Source organism: Bombus fervidus, chromosome 1 (genome assembly GCF_041682495.2).
Source record: "Bombus fervidus isolate BK054 chromosome 1, iyBomFerv1, whole genome shotgun sequence".
NCBI classification, from domain to species: Eukaryota; Metazoa; Arthropoda; class Insecta; order Hymenoptera; family Apidae; genus Bombus; species Bombus fervidus.
Window position 1 is genome coordinate 23,526,826 of NC_091517.1, and position 20,439 is coordinate 23,547,264.

At 38.0% G+C, this 20,439-nt stretch overlaps 1 protein-coding gene across 4 annotated transcripts in view; it reads left to right on the forward strand.

Moving 5' to 3' along the window:
* Fhos (Formin homology 2 domain containing) overlaps positions 1-20,439 on the forward strand; it is a 241,577-nt gene that overhangs the window by 165,115 nt on the left and 56,023 nt on the right. For all 4 annotated transcript variants that reach the window (XM_072022637.1, XM_072022646.1, XM_072022619.1 and 1 more), the window contains 2 exons: positions 7,258-7,325; positions 12,215-12,320. In XM_072022637.1, coding sequence (XP_071878738.1) covers positions 7,258-7,325; positions 12,215-12,320 — 174 coding nt within the window. The remainder of the gene's footprint in view (positions 1-7,257; positions 7,326-12,214; positions 12,321-20,439) is intronic.

Genomic DNA, 20,439 nt, shown 5'->3' on the forward strand with positions numbered 1-20,439 from the left:
GGTCATCGATCGACGAGTGGGCAAAATGGCCTCGTGTAATGATTTGCTCGTTTTAATTTTGCCCTGGAGCAACGCCAGTTCCTCTTGTAAAATTTTCGATCCCGTTATTAGTAATTCGCTCGTTAATAATCGAGCTCTTTGCGGCCTCGTCCATTGGACAAGGCCACGGAATTTAGCGTGTTCGCCAAACTCGTAATCAAACAATTTTCTTAAATCTAAATGCGAACCACTATACATATCAGAAACCAGATGGAATCGTCGATTCCTAATTAAATCGACAAACTTAGAACACCTTTGATACGAACGACTAACTAAGATAATAATCGTAAAAGCCGCGAATCTTCCGTTGAAAATGACGGTAGTCGATATGGATTATCATAATTATTAAGGAGAAATTTCGATCCTTTAGAAAGTTAGTACGATATTAGTGCTGTTAGTTGTGAAGAAGCGCAGATCCTCCGTTGGAGATTACGTTAATGCAATTTTAATATCGTTATAATCGCATAAATGAATTGTATAAGTGGTGGTTTCGATAGGTTTGCCGTTAATATTAGTAATTATAAAAATTGTAGATCTCCAGTAGAGATTACGGTAATCGGCGGCAATTAATGCAAGAACGGAAAAAGACTTGCTGTAGGAAACGCTTCCAAAGTGAGCTATGTTTCGCACGCATCACGCGACACGTGGAATCGGATTTCGTACACCCTCAGCAACTCTAGTCTGGTCTATTCGACTTTGAAATAGACTTCGTCTTCACCGCTTTCTTGGCATTTTCTTTGCATGTTGAAATTCTTATCAATTACGGAAATACTTTGCGAATTTATTTGTCTTTGCTGTCTTAAGACTCCGCGTCGTTTGGATATGCGATGTTAGCGATTTAATTTATTCATTTTTCTTTGCTTTTTCTTCCACATGGATTTGGATAGTTGATTTAAAAAGTATAAATAATTACAATCAATTAAATATCGATTTACATGTTACAGTTATTTTTGCACTAGAACCTTTAAAAGTATGGAACGATTAATCGATCCTGAAAATTTAATTCTTTTTTCTTACTTTGTCTTCCATTTTATCAAATCATTTTTTATGAAAATTCTTATAGTATACTCTTTTTCGTTTTCCTCCTTATTATAGCAACTTAATTTTTTTTGCATTTTATCTTTATTAGAAAATTTGTTGGAAAATACTTGAAAATTTATTCAGTTCGTTGGAAAATGTTTAAAATATTCCTATCCTAATTTGAATAATTCTTTTTGGAATTGCCTCTCCTTTGTATAGTCTAGTCGCTCGTCTTCAAAAATTTATTTGAACATGCTACAATTAAAAAATTAGGGCTATATTCTTGTATTAATACATTCGATTAATTAAAAACTCGTGTGGTATAATTACGGAGTTGGTAACTGGTCGTTTATGTGAGCAACGAGCATGTTCGACGCTGCTTAAGATCACACCAAGCGTAACATAGTCGACACCTCGCGTTTTGCGCGCCATTTTCTTCCTAACGTCACTCGCAAAATTCTTCGTCTTAGAGGCAAGTAACAGCTATAGAAGTTCTCCATTTTTTGCGTTTTCGACATACTTTGCCGCCTCTGACAGAAATGGTCCAATTAAAATCGTCGTTCTTTCTTTGAAAATATGAACATGATTATAGAGAACGGTAGTAAAATCAGTCTAAAATTTGACGACTCTTAATAAACATTATTTTCGCCGTATTTTCCATGTTGAAAATTTTCCTATTTGAAAGAAATTTTATAAATTTGGGCATCTCATTTCTTTGTATCCGTGTTATACAATTCCTCGCTTCTACAATTTAATTGTAAATTGCACATTTTCCGCTCGTACAACATGCGTCGATACGTACGATACACCTGTCGGACGAAATTTTAATCTTCGACGTTTCTTGCTCTCTTGAGTATTAATAGTGACGAATTAAAAAACGAGTAACGTTAGCCAAAGTGAATTAATCATAACGAATTAATCAAACTACGCAATAAAAACCGTGATTCGACGTCCTTTCAGCTTCGCCTGTAATTATCATCGACTAGCTAATTCAACAATATCAAAGGAAATCAGAAAACTCGCAAAGACCATAACGATTATCCCAAACTCGTATACAAGGACGTTCTCGCTTTCTCGATTTTTAGTGTCGTAACGATGCGCTGCACTGGCACACGCTACCTAACGTAGAAACTCAATGGAAAAAGGATCCAGCGGAGTTGCAACGCAGCGTTACGAACCAGTGAGCTTGCTTAACGTCTCGAACAGAGAGGACCCGACGTTCGTAGGGTAAAAGGAGACAGGTTTCTGCTTATATGGTCACTGATTACGAAGGGGCCAAGGGCCCGAGGGCCTTGGGACCGCTATTCTTAGAAGATGGGTCCTTCCACCTCTCTTTCTCGAACTCGTTGCTTCCTTATCTTCCTTCTTCTTCGTCCTCTTGCCTTATGCTCCTGTCTACTTTTCTCTCTCGAGCTACTCCCTCGGCACACTGCTCGATTCTGACTCTTTCGTCTCGTACGCGGCCCCTACAGCGATTCCTAATTACTTGTGCTCGCATACGTCCGTCTCTGTTTCACCCTTTACCTCTCCCCTTTAGGCCGTAACAGGCCGACATGCATAATGCATTTAAAGATCGCGTGATAGCAGTCGATTATGCGGTCGCGCGGGTCTCCTTTTCCGCGAAAGGAGTCGCGAATTGGGATCCGTAAACCGTGAGTCGAAGAACACGAGGGCGTGGTCGCGCGAAAGAAAGAAACACAGACGAACAGATAAGACCGTATGAATGAAAACGATATTTTCTTTCTTTCGAGCAAACGAGACCGGTGATACGCTTTGTGTCGCGAGAGTTGCCGCCGCTGCAAAACGCTGCGGTTGAATTTTTCTCGAATCGCGCGTATTCAGGTATAGCGTGGATTTTAATTCGAGAAAGAACCGAACCGAAGGAATAAAACAGAATTGGACACGTTTAGATAAAGGCAATATAAAAACGAGAAATGCCAACTGGGTGAAATTCAAGATTAGAATCAGAAAATCTTTTTACCACGGATATTTAAAAAGCTGACCGGTGTGCGCCGACGACACGATGGAAGTTTTGCATTTGCGGTTAAAATACGTGGTTACGTGAGTTCGATGAAATTTCTACACACAAATAGTTAGTTACGTCAATTGGACGAAAGTTTAGTCGGAATTGTTCGGTTAAGTCTGTTGGATGGAAATTCTACTGCTAATGTTATGTCGATTTGACGGGAAGTTCTGCTTGGAAATGTTCGGTTGCGACGTTCGACGAAAGTTCTGCTCACAGATCCTTAGCCGTTTCAATTTGGCAGAAATTCTATTTACGTTCCAGTGGTTGCGTCACTTGTCATCAACTTTTACTCACAGATGTTTCGTTACCTTGACTTAAAGAATGTTTCGCTGATAGTTGTTCAATCATATAGTTCGACAAAATCTTACGTTACTCCAACGAATCAATGATAATCGTCTCATTCTCGTAACACGCGTAATATCGTAACTTATCGTTCGGAATCGAATGCTAAACGAGAAAGTATTCGTTTTTGAGGGATATTCGTTGAAACTACCATAAAACAGAAATACCCGTTTCAAAATATGCAAATCAAGTACATTTGTCAAGAACGTTCGAGATTTTCACGCGTTAATCCGTGACGGTACTTCCTGTTTCACGATAAACGTTCACGTCCCGTTATTTTGTCAAGCGTTTACAAAAATTCAAAGGAATCTACACGGTCGATAACGCGATCTGTATATCTAACGCGTAAGCTTTACGGTCGGTTCTATGGTAATTCATGCCGTATCGTTGGAGAGATAGCCAAAGTCGAGGACGAAAACCGATAAATTCTCAGAGTCGAAATCCTTGAACGGAACGACTCGTCCTTGCGAGTTTGCGAAATTACGCAGAGTCGTGGGTATGGAAATTAGCTCAATTGCACGACCGGCTCGGGTTTCATAAAAATCCGGCAAGGTTCGCGGTTTGAGTTTCCCTGTTCCTTTTGCACGCCACTTTCCATTCCACGTCTTTTTCTCCGACGCTTTTTGTCACTTTATGGCGGCTGTCGCATACCATTGACGATTTTATTTAATCGAGAGCGAACGACGCTGAAAGATATTCCGCGCCGGCTCTAGAAGAAATAATCAAATAATCTGTGCGTTAGGAAAAACACTCTACGTGAGAATTTATTTAATGAATTTATGTTGAATTATATTTTCTTAATAATTTGGATTGTTCTTGTCGCTGGATTAATTTTAATCTCGCCTGAACAACTAGAGAATATTTTAATCTTAATTAATTTTAGTTCTACTCGTTGGTTTCACGTACAAGTGATCGAACTTTGAAACGTATTTTCGAATTTTAATGCAAACTACAGATTTGTTTGTTTCGTTCTTTCTTCCTCGGGATCTTCTCTATTTAATACGAAGGTACTTTTCTTAGCATGAACGTGATATCGAACGTTGAATAAGTCATTGAATCTTAATGACTTTTTCACGCCTGTGGAATTAATCAACGTCTATTTTTTCCCGTTCGAATATGCGAAGTAATTCTGCATTCGTATAATTCTCGCATTAATTTTGCCAAACATTAATCACCCTATGCCATCTGTCGTAATCCTTCTTTCACATAGAATTGTATTAATGACAACTTTTAAAATCAATAAAAAGAAACCAATTCATCAAGTCGGAAACAAAATAAGATTTTTAACGCGCACGATAGAATTACAAATTTCTAAACGATTCTCTCTATTAAGCGTTTAAAACCTGATACGGGAATTATTTCAACTGTACAAGAATTTTGCAGAAAAATCTGATCCCTGTCAATATTTTTGTTCGTCGCTGTACCGATTTGAAAACCGGGTAATCAATTACTAAACCGTATCGTAATCGTAATACTTCTCTCTGTTCTCTCGCACAATTTACCACAACCATAAAATATTCTCCTGCTAATTATAATCGCTATTAAGTAGCTCGTAATCAGCGTTCGTAGCTTCTAGTTACAGTTCACAATAATCGAACAGCAACCAGATTGTAACAAGCTTGCATCCAGTATAATGGAACGGTCAACGCGTCGCAGATGAAATTATTCGCCCATTGACACCGATACAAGCAATTATCAACATTCGTGCTGTTCGATAGAGCGTGCATCCGAGCATGCAGTGCTCGAAACCGTAGAATCAGTGTATCACGAAGCGGGAATGGAGATTGGACGCGTAAAATTGACATGGACAGTTTCCGGTTTTCCTTTTTTTTATTCCACGACGTCGTGTATTTCTTCGATTTTTCCGAGAGATAATGTATTTTCCGATTTTTCGCCGTACTAACACCGAGTAACAGGGTCTCTGTATCCCTATCTGCCTCTTTTTCTCTCCTTCTCTCTTCACCCTCTCTTTTATGCACGTTTATTCTTACTTCTTTTAACCTGTTTTCCCTCTTGCTCGCACTTCCTCTGGATTTCCAGCAGGCTGGAAAATCTCTCGGCGACCGCCGAGTCCCGTGAAATTGAATTTAGTGCGCCGCTGGTGAAATGGAATTCAATTAGTATTAGTAATACGGTCGACCCACGATTGAAAAAGGATGATAGAAGCCCGACGAAAGAGCGTGAAACGGCGAGTGGGGGTGTAGCTGGATAATAGAGGCGGAACAGTGAATTCGTCGTGTAAAATTAATCGCGGACTTAATTACCGGTTTTCCTCTAATTAAACCCGATAAATGATTTCAACCGAGGAGAGGAATGGTCCCCATTGAATTATTGTGCGACGATGTGAAATCGTCCGTTGAGATCTTCTTGGGAAAGTTGAAGCCGGCTTTGCGTAAATTATTTATCCGTGTGTTTCCTTTTGTCAGTTTCTCCACGAGATAAATTTTTCTTCTATTTCGTTCGCTTAGATCGGATTAGAGATCGAGTATAGCAGGGAAAAGGATTTGGGAGAATGATAACACGAAGGGAAGAAAAGCACGTTCAGAAACCTACCGAATGATTTAATCGGACGCGAAGAGAAGTTGATAATTAACGAGTCCCTACGGCGCGTCGACAATGCTTAACGTTGGAAACAAAAGCGCCGCCGGTGTACCTAGCTGTTCCTGATCTTCCTACGCTAAACGAACTTCCGGGTGGCTTGTTCGCTTTTGCGCGCGCCTTCAGCGCGAAACGTCGACCACTTTCGAGGCACCGTTAGAGCGTAAGCAGCTGCAGTCAATTTCCTTATCGACCCCGTAGAAGAACAATCGCATCATTTTTATAAAAAAAAAAAAAAAAAAAAAAAAAAAAAATGAAAAATGGGAGAGAAATTTTCATCTTTTATAGAAGGATCGGAAAATAAGTCGAGAAACAGAAAGCTAGCAGTATGTATGTAAATATTAGGTCGTCCGAAAAGTTTCTTTCGTTTCATAAGGAAATAATGGATACGCAATATTTTCCGTTTTATGTTATTTTATCGAATTACGTATGATCCATTTTGTTCTCTCAAGATGAAGATTACAACGTTCGACAGATTAGATTTCATGTTCGTATAAAGATGCGTCGTTGTAAAAGACGAGTCTATAAAAGAAAGGCTTTTCGGACAACCTAATAGTACATATTTTCAGGCTAAGTTCGTGATATTTTCTAGTGGAAAGGTACTTGCTTGAAATCAGGAAAAAACGCGATTCATAGAAAATTAATGTAAATTAAGTATACTATACGACGATCTATTTCTCAAGATATACTAGTATGAATTTGAATGATCCGGTAACGTCTGGTTAATGTATAGTTGCTGAAGTATATAATACGGTGTTTCGTTAACGTCTCTATTGTTCTCGCTAATAAATGTTCAAAGGAAAGAAGAAGGTAATTCATATATAAATCTGTAAAAGGTAACATAAAATACTCGCTCCTTTATATCTCAACTTACCTTTCTTCGACCTCAAACAGTCTACACAAAAATTATTCTCTCGTTAACGCTTCTTATATCGATGTTATCTCCTTCTTACAAATTTTGCATTCTTCAGCGTGCAATCGTTCTTATAGTACTCGATCGCAACCATGTTAACAAGCGCCTAGTTGTTTAAAACGTAACTACCAGTCTCCCACAACATCATCGCTAAGAAAAACAAAGTACAATAAGAAAAGAGCAGGATAACCATTTGCGCTAAAAAAGAAGGCCGACTGACCGACTCCCACCCAATACCCATCCTCCAGAGCCGCAACAATGCGGTCCGACCGTACGGTATTATTATAATAAATGGTTGCGTGTTGCTTGTCTGTTGCAGAAAAATTGCTGAACAGCGAGGGCCGCGAGCTACGACGAGCTCTCTTCTCCCTCAAGCAGATCTTTCAGGTGAGTTTACAATTCGCGATACCTGCGGGAACGCGGTAGGAAGAAAGACGGGGTAAGAATACGAGAACAGAAAAGAGAGGGCGATAGGAAGGGAATTGCCAACAGATGGGAGACAAGCAGAGATGGAAGAACGAGTGAAACAAGGAGGAAGAGAGATACGAGAAGGAAGAAGATGTAACTAAGAGAGAGAAAGAGGGAAACAGGGGCTATTTTTGCACGATCTACTCGCTCCATGAGTAAATATTTGCATGGCGGTTTGAGCGAGCGCATTCTCTCCTTCCTTCTCTGTTTCTTTCTCTCGTTGGTTCTTCTACTTTCTCGTTTCCTTTCTATCCTTTCTATCTTGATAACCGCGGCTCCTTGTCTCGCAAATTCGTCGTACCTCGCTGTAGGACATATGCACAGCGAAGAATTTCAATAGACTTTTCCACGTGACTGTAATCTAATTTTGGCATCTGATGTTTCCTCAGGTAACTATGTATAGTTAACAGATATCGGTGGAGACAACAGCTACTAAGGTAGAAGGTGATAAAATAATTTTGAAACACCACGATTATTGTTTTAGCCAAGATACCTGATTTTTATATAAATTTATCTTCTCCTTCGAAATTGCTTATTATGTACTGTTAGTTACTAAGACAGGAAATACAATGCGAAATATGGTAGTGCGCAGAAAATATTATTCGTAAATATTAGGAGAAACATAAGGTTTTTGGTTGTAGGGTTAGAAATGTTTGCAACTGATGGAGAATTGGCGAGTCGATTTGTTGTTCTGTGTCGATTTAGTGAAAATTTGGTCGGATACGTTTTAACCGGTGCATTCATCAGGAAAGATGCGATTGATGGCATTTAATTAGAGGTAACTTCGTGTCGATGATTTATCGAGTTTTAATTTATCATGTATGAAACGGTTCGTAACTGCTACTATGTAAGTTAAATCACCATGAATATGTATGGAAGAACGAAGTGAAAAAATGTAACGTATTTTTTTTTCTGTTGGACGTTTTTCGAATTTATTATTTACTTTCTAATTAGAGGAATGGAAGGTAAAGAGAAATTATTTTCACTCGCTAAATATTACGCTGTTCTTTATTCAATTATTAATACAATGTATAGCAGTAATATTGCAATATTTTTGTATTTTGTATTTTTAATACATATTAATATATACAATATTTATTATTTTACTTTATTACGCGCATCTTACAAATATTTGTACCTTCGAATTTCTCATAAATGCATAAACATGTGTCAAAATATTTATCGAAATCTCCATAATTTGGAAACCTCGAAGACATAAAGAATTCTTCTATACAGAAAATTCTATATTTGTTTCTGCAGTTAATAAAAGTTAATAAAAACGGAAAAGATGATAATCTGTACAAAAAGAAATTATTGTTTCTAGGTAAACTTAAATCTAATTACGGACCACTGATCGTAAGTTTGAAATATAAGAGAAAAATTTGGTTCATTAGCGACGTCAACGTTAAATCGATTGTAATAGGAGAATAGCTCGACTATCGTGCTTTATGAAACAAATCGTATCTGCGAATCCGTTCGTTTTTTGAACGTGGACCGTTTCAACTTTCGCGACGATCCTTTTTCTTCCGCTTCCGAAACAGGAAGGGCAAACTGGACGCTGGTAGAGCGTGTTTATTCGAGTCGGACTTTTCTTAACTTTGTTCGCCGTAATTAAATCTCGCAATTAGCCGAGCGGGAAAGGAATTTTTCTCCGTGACTGCAAGTCAGAAGACCGTTCGTTAAAAGAAATCGCATTATACCGGAAAGTATCATTCTTTCCTCGTAAATGATGGATGAGTTTATCATTAAATTATATTAGAGAATCGTGAAGAATGGAGCGGATATCAAGCACGTGGATAATAGACAAGGTAGATACTATTAGAAACTATCCTGATCGTTTTATCGATTACGTGTCTTCGTTTCATTTAGATTCTATTTTCTTTTCACTTGCGTCGCAATTGCAAACACGTACTCTGTAATGTACATATATTAATGACATTAATTATTACCAATAATAATATATTTATTGATAGGAATTTTGGTGAAATATTATGACAATGGCAATCGGTATTATTACGAACCTATTAGATTCCAAATTTATTGGTAAAATTATTCAGAAGGATATTATATTAGCGTTGATTGACAAATGTGTTAATAATAGAGAGAAAATTGTGTTATTAGGTGACTGACAACAGCACAATGACCTGTAAGCGAATAACGACAGATTGTTCGATTGCAAATGTATTTTATATTTATTGCGAAACGACTGTCAGAGTGGTAGCTGGAACTAAAGCGAGAATCAATAAAGATTGATTCATCGCTTTTTTTTTTCTATGTGGCTTTCAAATTAAAGCGATTAAAAAAGGTATTTGCACACCGTTGTATTTATTATAGCATTTACAAATCACAATTCACTGGGAAATAAAATAAATACGTACAAACTACTTTTCGCAGACATCGTATACGAAATAGTCCTTCACGAAAATGTTCTGTTTCTTCCAACATCTGCAAATGAGAGGAAATCAGATTTCGCGAAACGCGTTCTTCAAAGGGTAACGTTTAATTAGACAATAAGATTACCATATCGTAAAGATAAATTGCTGCAGTCGAAGGTTGACGCACTGGAACGAGAAGGTGCCTAAAAACAATCCTCCGACTCTTCCTCAAAGCGATACCTTATCGTTTCAATTATCGAGCCGGCTAGCTACGAAATTAATTACAATGATCCTTCCTCTACCGAGATAGTCCCTGGTATCTTGCCGTCGAACGAGATCTCCACCTCGACCAACGAACTTTATCCGTTGAAATCGCCACGGCAACGTTCAATTTCGTTTCTTAATCTTGGCTAATCGGCTCAGCGCGTTGCGTTCGATGGACGACGCGAAATTCCACCATCCGGGAAACCGAAGGTCTGAAACGTAGCCACGAACACGACCGGGTCTCGACAAGATCGCGAAACGATCCACCGGCAAGCGAAAACGCTCGCACCGATCAGTTTAATCAAACTTTGTAGATTTTCCATTATGTCCGCGACTTGCTCCCTCCAGCACCGTAACTAACTCCATTTACCTCGTCTGACCTGCGACTGGCTTAGATGGAAATGCGGATAAATCGTCCAAGCTCCTTCGTAATCGGCTATCGGAAGTTCCAGTCGTTTTATTTCTTATCGTTTCGCTGGAGTTTTGGTTGACTTGCATCACCGGATCGCTTAATTGTCAATACGATCGGTTGTGGTTCTGATGATAAAGCGATACGATGGTGGAAGCGTGAAATGTAGCAAAGCAAGTTTTAGGTAGTTAGAAGGTTGAAATGGCTTATTGTAGAGTGCATATATTTGTCGGAGATGAATGAACATAATTTAACAATGAAAGAACAATACTTTAGTCTAGACTTTTTAAATAATAAAACTTAGAAGTAGTTGTTTAGGATTTAATCCGATTACGTTTGCTCGAGATTTATGACAGTAGGCTTGGGCTCGGAGTGATACACCCGGTCGCTAAACGTAGCCACGATCACGGGATGGACGTTTTTACCTAACAGAGGTACGACGTAGTTTGTATAGCTCTCCTTAAAAATATAGTTGACCCATGGGGTACATAGTAGAGTACAGAAATGCAGTTCCACTTGGACTTTGGAAGTGAGCGCATTTGCTATCCTGTTGACCGTGTATTCCTTATTGAACCTAAGATTATTGTCATTAGCATCTCGAGTATATAATCGTTACGGTTAATTGTCAAATTCTGTAATAGTCATATAATCATCTTGTGAATTTATTATTATATTCATTTAGCGACTAAGTTCGTTAAACGCCTCTAACCCCAATGTTAACTCGGTATATATATATAGTATCGTTCACGTTCATTCGTACGATAGATACAATTTTTGTGCTTTGGCTCGTTTCTACTGTAAAAGCTAAATAAGAGTTCCTTATCGTTGTTAACCTATATGATTCTTCATTGGAACAATGAACAATATTTTATGAGGTAAAAATTGTAGCTGGTTGAAATTTAAATTATTCGGGCAACGTTATTCGTCTTTAAAAATCGGTCGAATAATTATAAATGGTGGCGTATACATGTACGTATTCGGTAATTGAACGTGGAATGTTTGAAATTGTGAAGCAGCATTTTTGGAGATTAAAGTTAAAGAGAGTGGAAATATCAGTGTGCATCTTTCCGAAAACAAATTACTCGTATTTATGGTTACTTATCACAAGAAGATGGTATAAATAATCATTAATATAATATCAGAATTGCAAAATCAATGGAAATGCTTGGCATTGGATTTTTCATTTTTACAACGATTAAAAACAAGCAAGTGTTTTTGACAATGTTAATACTTACGTTTATTGAGATGGAAGCATAATTACGTGTATTTGTATATCTTCATCATATTGTTTTAATTCTGATTAACTATACATAACATATTTGGGGATACATGCTAATGACCGATAATTCCAGTGTTAATGGTAAATTTCGTAATATTTGAAGCACTTTACTCTTCCAGCTAATGGAATCGTTTCGAATAAACTCGTTTCTCATTTCAGTTTTTTCTTTCAACGAAGATGTTGTTGAACAAAATTCATTTTACGCTTTTCGCGAATAAAGTCACTGAAACTTGTATCGAAAATGTTGGTCGTTAAATACGACGCTATCTGAAGGATTATCCTTATCCGCGATGTATCATAAATCAAGCCGTGAAACGTTCGAACATTTCCCAAAAGATGGACCATAAATCCAGAGACGCCGAGCCATCGATTAGGTGCTTCGTTTCAGGTTGAATAAATTAGAGATAAGCGATGATCAGAGGTATAACGGACATCTATTCGACTGGTCGAATGCTATTTACCATAAACTTTGGTTTTGCAGGAGGACAAGGACCTGGTGCACGAGTTTGTACAAAATGATGGGCTTGCTTGCCTCATCAAGGTTGGCAGCGAGGCCGACCAGAATTATCAAAATTATATACTACGAGGTGAGTATACTGACAATTTGTCGATAGACCTGCAACGTGTTTTTGTGCACAGCGTGGCTTAGGCTTCTAATAGCGTATGGAGGTTCCTCCGTGTATCATCCAGGCTATACTTTTCGCGGGAATTCGAGTCGACTACAACCATAAATATTTACGATGCAAAAAATTGGATTTTTTACGAATTCTTCTAAGCCCGCCGTATCTTACCTTTGATCAGACTGAAGCTTTCTTTCTCTTCTTTTCTTTTTCCTCCCCCTTTTTTTTTTTTTTTTTTTTTTTTTTTGTTAAATTAGGGGTACTGAGTTTTGTGTTCTATTCTTCCGTAATGATTTGCTCCATGAAACAAAGACACGAGTTATTTTAACATTTGAATTATTTGAGATATTTGAAATTGTTCACATAGAAGATGAATCAATATGCACATATTTGTATCATCAATGATTTCTTTGTAAGAGAAGCTAGTGAACTAAGAAACGAACATTTTGACGATCTAGTAATTTACTATAACAAGCTGAATCTCAGACGCGACCAGGTCTCGACATTTCTCGCTAAACACGAGAACATGGTACGTCTGCGACACATCCGTAAACAGTGATAAGATAATACCTGGGTAATGCAGCTAACACTTAACGAGCTAACATCAACGGATTCGCGAAACCGAGTCCCAAGCGAGCGTCAACATCGTCTTCTCTCATTTTCCTCTTCTCGCCTTAAAACATTCTGTCGAAAGCCGCGCGTTTTCGCGCAATACGCGTCGTGGTCTGAGAAGGAAGCTGTAGTATTAGCTCGAATTTAGACTCGGAGACAGTTTTCTTGATGTTAAAATTCAATTCATTTTTGCATTTGCATTTGGTAATTACACTTTAACGCATATGTGCACGCGTGAACGACAAAGTTAGTCGTTGGGGAAATTAATTACTAACAAAAGCAAAGGAAAGCAAACGCATTTAGTCTTCTAAGAATATTTAATTCTAGAATCAAGCAGGGGCTCAGTTATCCATTAACGATTAGGGTACATAGTATTAAAAGAGACAAGAGGAGACATTTTCAAATTAACATATGTCCTATAACAAGGATCAATTATAGTCCTTATATCATCCATAATGTTTCTATCATTGTTAATACTCGTTGAATCCACATACTTCAACATGAACTTGTACGAACGAAAAATCGTCTTCGTCAATACGAAAAGTGTCTTTCTTTTACAGACACGTCTTTTACAACGACGCATCTTTATACAAACATGAAACCTAATCTATCAAACGTTGTGATATTTATCTTGATAGAACAAAATGGATCATACGTAATTGGGTAAAATAATATAAAACGGAAAATGTTGTACATGCATTATTTCTTTATAAATCGAAAGAAACTTTTCGGACGACCTAATAAAAGAGAGAACCTATTTACGTCTATTATTTACGCCTATTACACGAACTTCGTTATATAGTTTCAACCAACTAAGTCGTAATAAAAACTCCATAATAAGTGATAAATATAGTCGGATAACTCCGACAATGGACGTCCACACGCGAAATTGCGCTGTTAACGTAGACTGTTTACAAAAGCATCTACGCACGGATTCGTCTGCAAAACCGCGACGCGTAGCAGATTATGAATGCACCCTTTGATCGTGTTTCGAGTGGTTCGCCGCGGCGCAGGCCGACTCGAGTGCTTCGTAAACCTCTGCTTCGGGCGAACAACACCGCGAGAAGACCAATTCCGCGTCAGCTGGCTGCTCGGGACGGAACGCGGTCCACTTGTGCTCTTCTCGCTCTTTTCCCGGCTCCGATAACGAACCAAAGTCGCCTCTCGTCTTCGATTACCGCGGGACTTGTCGAGTGCATTGTATACCGAACGAGTCCACCGGGAGTCCTCGAGAGACCTTCCACAAGAAACTGAAACTCGTGCTATCCGGAGATACTGCTCGCACGGGAGGGATGATTCTTCTTCGTCTCCGTAAGCTGTTTCTTCTTGAAGGGGAAAACTGTAGTCCGATTCGATTCCGGGAAATCAGTAGAAACTGTGTTGCAAGTGATTTTTTAACGTTTAGCTCGATGATCGAAATAAAAGTACGCTTGTTAAGCGTAATGATATTACGTCGATTCCTACTAATGGACGTATTACTTTTATGAAAATGAAATCTCTCCGAAAAACCTTGTTTATTAGTATCGTTGTGTGTCGAATAAGAGAATACGTCTTAGCAGGTTTGTACGAGAGTCAGTGAATTGTTTCCAAAAACTCAGAATCTAGTGTGTCGTGTCTAGTTTGCTGTGCTGTGTACCTGGGACATAGATATACAGGTACAAAGTACAATAGCATCGTAGAGACAGGAAAGAGCTATGAACGGACACTTTTACCGTATCAGAAAACTGAAGTACCGTTCTAAAAGTCGATGTTCTATGTTCTTTTACCTCTCACAAACATCGACGCAATTATTCCTGACCCTCCGTGCAATTTGCCTTTAATTTACGTTGTTCCTTATACCACTTCGCAATTATTCCATATTTATCAACAGACGTCTATCCTTTTATTTTATCCTTTTCTACTGATTAACCGTGGTAGCGTTCTTATAGACGACTTCCTTCCTTCGAAGCGAGTTAAATTAGGTTCGCAGCGATCCTTTTACGACTGTTTTCAAGAAGAAGGAACACGGTGGAAGAGAGAAAGGGGGACAAAGTGGCTCGGTAGTTGTTCGGCCGGGTCAATTAAGATTAAACGAGTATCGAGCAACAGAGGGCGCCTGGATAAGTAGCAGGAGTGGCAGATAAAGTAATTCATAAAACAATTTGGCAGTTAGGTTTATCACGCGCGTAAATCAGGCCCTGGTTTCACCCGTGTCTCTGACGCTTGGAGGAAGCCACTTGGGAGGGCAATGTTACCTGTCTAATTTAAAGGGTGGGGGCCTCATTGCGTGTTCCTTATCTCTTGGTAAACAGGAAATTTATTACGACCAGGCTTGAACGAACATCCAATCTTCTAATCCACGATGCTCGTGGAACGCGAGCACTATGTCGGCATCTCGGCGTGTCAGTCTTGGTTGATTACAGCGACGCTTCGCCACGCTATTGGCTCGTTAAAGTGCCGACTCTCTGACAGTTTCGGTTTGCTCGGGAACGTTCCAATGGTAACTTTGATAAGATGCTCGCTCAACTCAGGTATAACAGATAGCAAGCTTTACTCATATGTAGAATGGATATCTGTGTTAGTCAGTTTAGAAGTTTTCCATTCAGGTCACTGATGACCCTTAACTTATTCATCGCAAAGATCAGCTAAATCTTCATTCAGTTGCATTATTACTTAGATATAAATATTTCTTCCTTTACAGGTCTTCTGTCTTTTAACTTGGGATTTAAGTTATAGTAAATCATCGTGACTTTCGTCAAATACAAGTATATTTAGTATTCTTGTGAGGGATAGTAATTGCGTAAGTGGGTAACGATAAACTGCTTTGAAAATTATTTGCAGCGTATTAAGGACAATTAACTGAGATAATAAGTACGCAATTAAGGACGCAAATGATTACTACATCTAAATAAAGTACCTGTCGCTATAGCAAATTACCGTTAATTATTAAATAGTTGTTCTCAACGTAGGAACTGATGTCTAAAAGAATTAATACTTGTGTGTTGTAAAGAGTAATAATAAATATGGTTCATGGTCTCAAACGGAAACGTTTGTGAAATTTCATAATTTATGATATTAGGATTATTAAAGAATATTTTTACGACCAACTTAATACTCAACAAAGCGCGAAAAGCAATTATTATATCGTTTATCATAAATTATAAATCATAATTCAATAATTTATATCATTTCGCGATGCATCGTATTTTTCTCAGATTTTAGTTTAAAAATAACAAATATTTTAGAAGATTCCTTCGCATGAAAGTCAAATCCAATAAAAAAGCAAGTAACCAGAATTAATAAAACAGTCGAAGGGTGACATGCTCTTAGCCAACACATATTTCTGTCATCGATACTTTTAGTGTAACATTTCCTTTTCTATATTTTTAGGAAACTAAACGAAACGCAAAATCTAAATGCAGCAACAGAAACGAGATTGTTGATAATTACAATTTTTATTTCAGACAGGAGAAATTCGTTGTACGTATATAAATTCAGAATAATAGAACAAGTAGAGTCTTTATACCGTAGTCAGCCAAAGTGTATCAAATCTTTTGGAATAAAATCTTTTTTGCGAGCCTTCGTCTGAGCAGTAATTCCCTACTGAAATTCACTGAATTCCGTCAAGAGGAGCTTGAAAATGTAGAATTTTGCGCCGATCGTTGCTTTAAATCACAGCCGCGCGTTCTCACAGCGACAGCAGCATATAAATCAAAAGACATGTTCGCGATAAAACGAAAATAGGAATTCATCGAACCGGTCGACGCGATGAACGTAAAATCCCGTGACTCCACGGCACATTTGCATATCTGCATTCGCATGGGGCTCCCGATATCGATCACTTTGATATTTGAAGGCAGATGAAGTATCCGAACTTGAAGGAACCAAGATTCTGGAACTGTGATTTTGGCTCAAATTTTTATCGTCTATTGTGTATTAGATACTCGTATTGTAATCATTTTCAATGAATAGCTCTAAAAAAGCGAAGAAAATTTAATCTCTAATAATGAACAAAATTCTTTAATAGAAAACGAGAAGAACACTGGAAGTAATTTTTTTTTTATACGTCACTACTTCTGAGCATCTGGGCACCTTATCCGATTTATAGCATAACACGAAAGAAAAATTAATGGCCAAAAGTAGTAGCCGTCATCTTATTATAGAATTTCATCTTTCACAAAATATTTCATTATAAATTATATCCGAAAAGTATGCTTTAATTTGTTTTAGTCTTACAGATGTTATAGACACCGATGTTTCATCGCGTGTCTATAACAAAATCAATTTCGTCGTATCATAGTAATGATAGTACATGCTGTAATTATATAATTGTTACTCGCAACTCTGTAATTAAATTACATTCTGTGAAATGTAAGCAAACGTTTCTCAATGTTTCATATACCTTTTAAAGCATTCTATCTACTGCAATTTAGTTTTCGTCTGTAGCAGTATTTAATTGCTCGTATTTAAATGAAAAGATAATCCGCACGAAGAACACCATGTAAAGTAAATTACTCGGAGATAAGCGAAATTTCAGAAGTACTTGTTTTCACGTTCGCTCGAAACGTTCATTATAAATAATTATTACGGTAAAGAGTTAAATGATAAAATGTTAAACGCATTTTATTCCATATTATTTCGTACACAAATTCACTGGAACCATTATAATTTGTAACCGCATAATACAATCTCCCTCGCGTTTCGTTCTCTCAACTGCTCGTTACACGTTCATCTAACCTTATCGCAATCTAATAAATTCTACCGCTAAGTGCAATTTCAGTCAAAGTAACTTAATATACGCTACATCCTCCGTACCATACATCGCTGGTACACGGCCACTTGTTATCCTTCATTACTTTATATAAATCGCGATAAAGAGATTCCTTTAAATGTCGGCGAAACAAGATTTCTCTGGCATAGACTTTAAAGTTCTGAACATCCCGTGACGGATATTTTTGTTGTAGTTATATAAAAATTACAAAACGTTCGTTAAAATGAAAATCTCTGTAGCTTTTATTTGAACGACAAAAGAAAGCCGAGTATGGAATGAAACTGTATGTGAAAATATTTGTGAAACTGTATTTAAAACTGTAAGGCTGTTGTGAAGCGTGGGTGGATCGGTTGACAGCTGTTTTCGAAGTGACACGGTTCCTACGTTTTTCCGCATCTTCAAGCCTGCGATATCCTGATGCAGGTTTGCGAGGGAGGAACTTACGTACACTTACGTACCAAAGATATTGCGTGCATATGTGCACGCTATCGGTGAAATTCCAACACCGGATAATGCGTAACATTCACCTACTTTTCTGCTAGGGAACAGATTTTTATCGATCCCCTTGTTCGATTCGAGAGATGCGTCCGCGACAGGAGAAATCAAGTTTCCGGGACGCGCGCACGTGGATTATGATTCTAAATCACCGGGGGAAACGTTTTCTGTGCCGTTGGACGCAATGTCGTCGCAGTTCCCACCTATATTTTTTCCTTTCTTCTGCTACTCCGCCAGCTTTTTGCTTTCGTTTTTTCGTTCTTCCTCGTTTTTTCTTTTTTCTCTCCCCCCTCTCTCTCTCTCTCTCTTGCCCGTTTTTCGTTTTGTTCTGTTTTCGTTGCCGACGAGAGGAAAAACGGGTAACACGAGGGTGCTTCGCCCAACGACTGGACGCTGTCGCTAGATTTTTCGCGCGGAAAATTATGGCTGCTCTTTGGATATACGCTGATGAAATTGTATAACATACGCGACTAACTAGTACTCTTGTACGTGTTAAATGGTTGTTTCCTCGAGGAGCACATCGATGTCGTTTGTAGAGTACCTATCTTTATGTACGAAAATTGAAGGAGATAATCGAATATTGCGTTTTTTACGATGTCGAGATTGGGATTAAAATAAAGAGAACAATTCATGGGTATACATATACATGGTATAATATAATTAAATCCATATGGTCAACATAATAAATGTATCGAAACATTAAAAAAAAAATTGTTATATTCAGGAATATACTTACGTCAATGTATATTATAATGTATAATGATGTCTATATCGTTATAATGCATAATAATTTACCTCAAATAATGAACGATATATTTCAATGTCGCCTATAGTCAAAATAATAATTTTATGACCAGTTAACCAGAATCATGAAAGAAAACTGATTCTACATCCTTACGGCATTACCTGTTGAACTACAATCACACTACGCTGTGTAAAAAGTCATGTGATTCCGTGAACCATCGATCGTTGATTATAATATCCCCATAGAGCTATACCGATAGTCGATGATTACGCGCGCGATCTACGCTCCCGTACACGCTTCTAATTAGATTTCGCGGCGTAACTTATGGCCGGTGTAATGATAACGGGCCGGCTAATGCCCGCAACCGTGGCGCGCTTAAATCGCTTTACAATTATTGTCATTACCGGCGCGATTGTGCCGATGAAGCGGCGCGACGTTACGATTGCGACGTCGATGCTTGAAACGTGACGTTAACCCGTGTCAGTGCTTCTCAAATTCTTCGGGACATTTAACTTTTTGACATCCCGTTTGCAAGCTCTTGGGATCAAGTTAATGAGATGGGAAACAATAGAATTATACAGAAACGACGGATCTTTTTAACTACAGGCTTTAGAATTATTACAATTTTTAAGAATTAACATTTTTTTCAAAATCGATTTACGACTTATTAAACACCGATTAGTAGTAGAATTATCAAACTCGTCAAAACGACGGATTTCAGACTATTGTTTTTACAATTATCTGGAACATACAGATTGTCTTCGTAAGATTGATGCCGACTTTTTTTGAGAATGAACTATGGGACAGAAATACAGCTGTACGTATGTATATTTTGTAGTTCGTAACGTTGTAATTTTTAATCGTTTATATATAATATATTTCGATGCACATAAAGGGGATAGTTTTTTTCTTTTTTTTTAGTGAATCGTTTCTGAACAATTGCGACAACAGAAGCAACCCCCACGGCGACAAAAGCCTGGTTTTCCCAAATTTCTGTGTGAGAGACACTGTTCCAAATGGTCAATATAGTTACATGTTAACGTTAGCTTGATATTCGACACGCTATGAATATAAATGCTCATTATAGATCGGCCCTTTATCTTTTTATCCATTAACGCGGCTTCTGGCCGGATTACATTAGCCTGGCCTATTTTTCCATCGCACGCAAAACGATTTTCAGACGGATCGGATTAAAAGCGGCAACATAACTCCCGCTAACAGGAAGACAGTGGAGAAATAACGCGGCACCATGCAAATTGCTAAATTTACGCGGTCGTGTTGTTACGTTAAATCACCACGGTCTACCAGGCCTCGGACTAGCGAGGGTGTTAAACGCGTAATGTCGTGTAACGTTTATTATTAGCATAATTACCGCATTAGCATACTCTTTTTTATTGGCTGGCCCAACAATAAATCTCCGGCTAAAACCAGCACCACGACAGATAACCACGATCATCGGGTTATCGCGTACAAACGATATATTC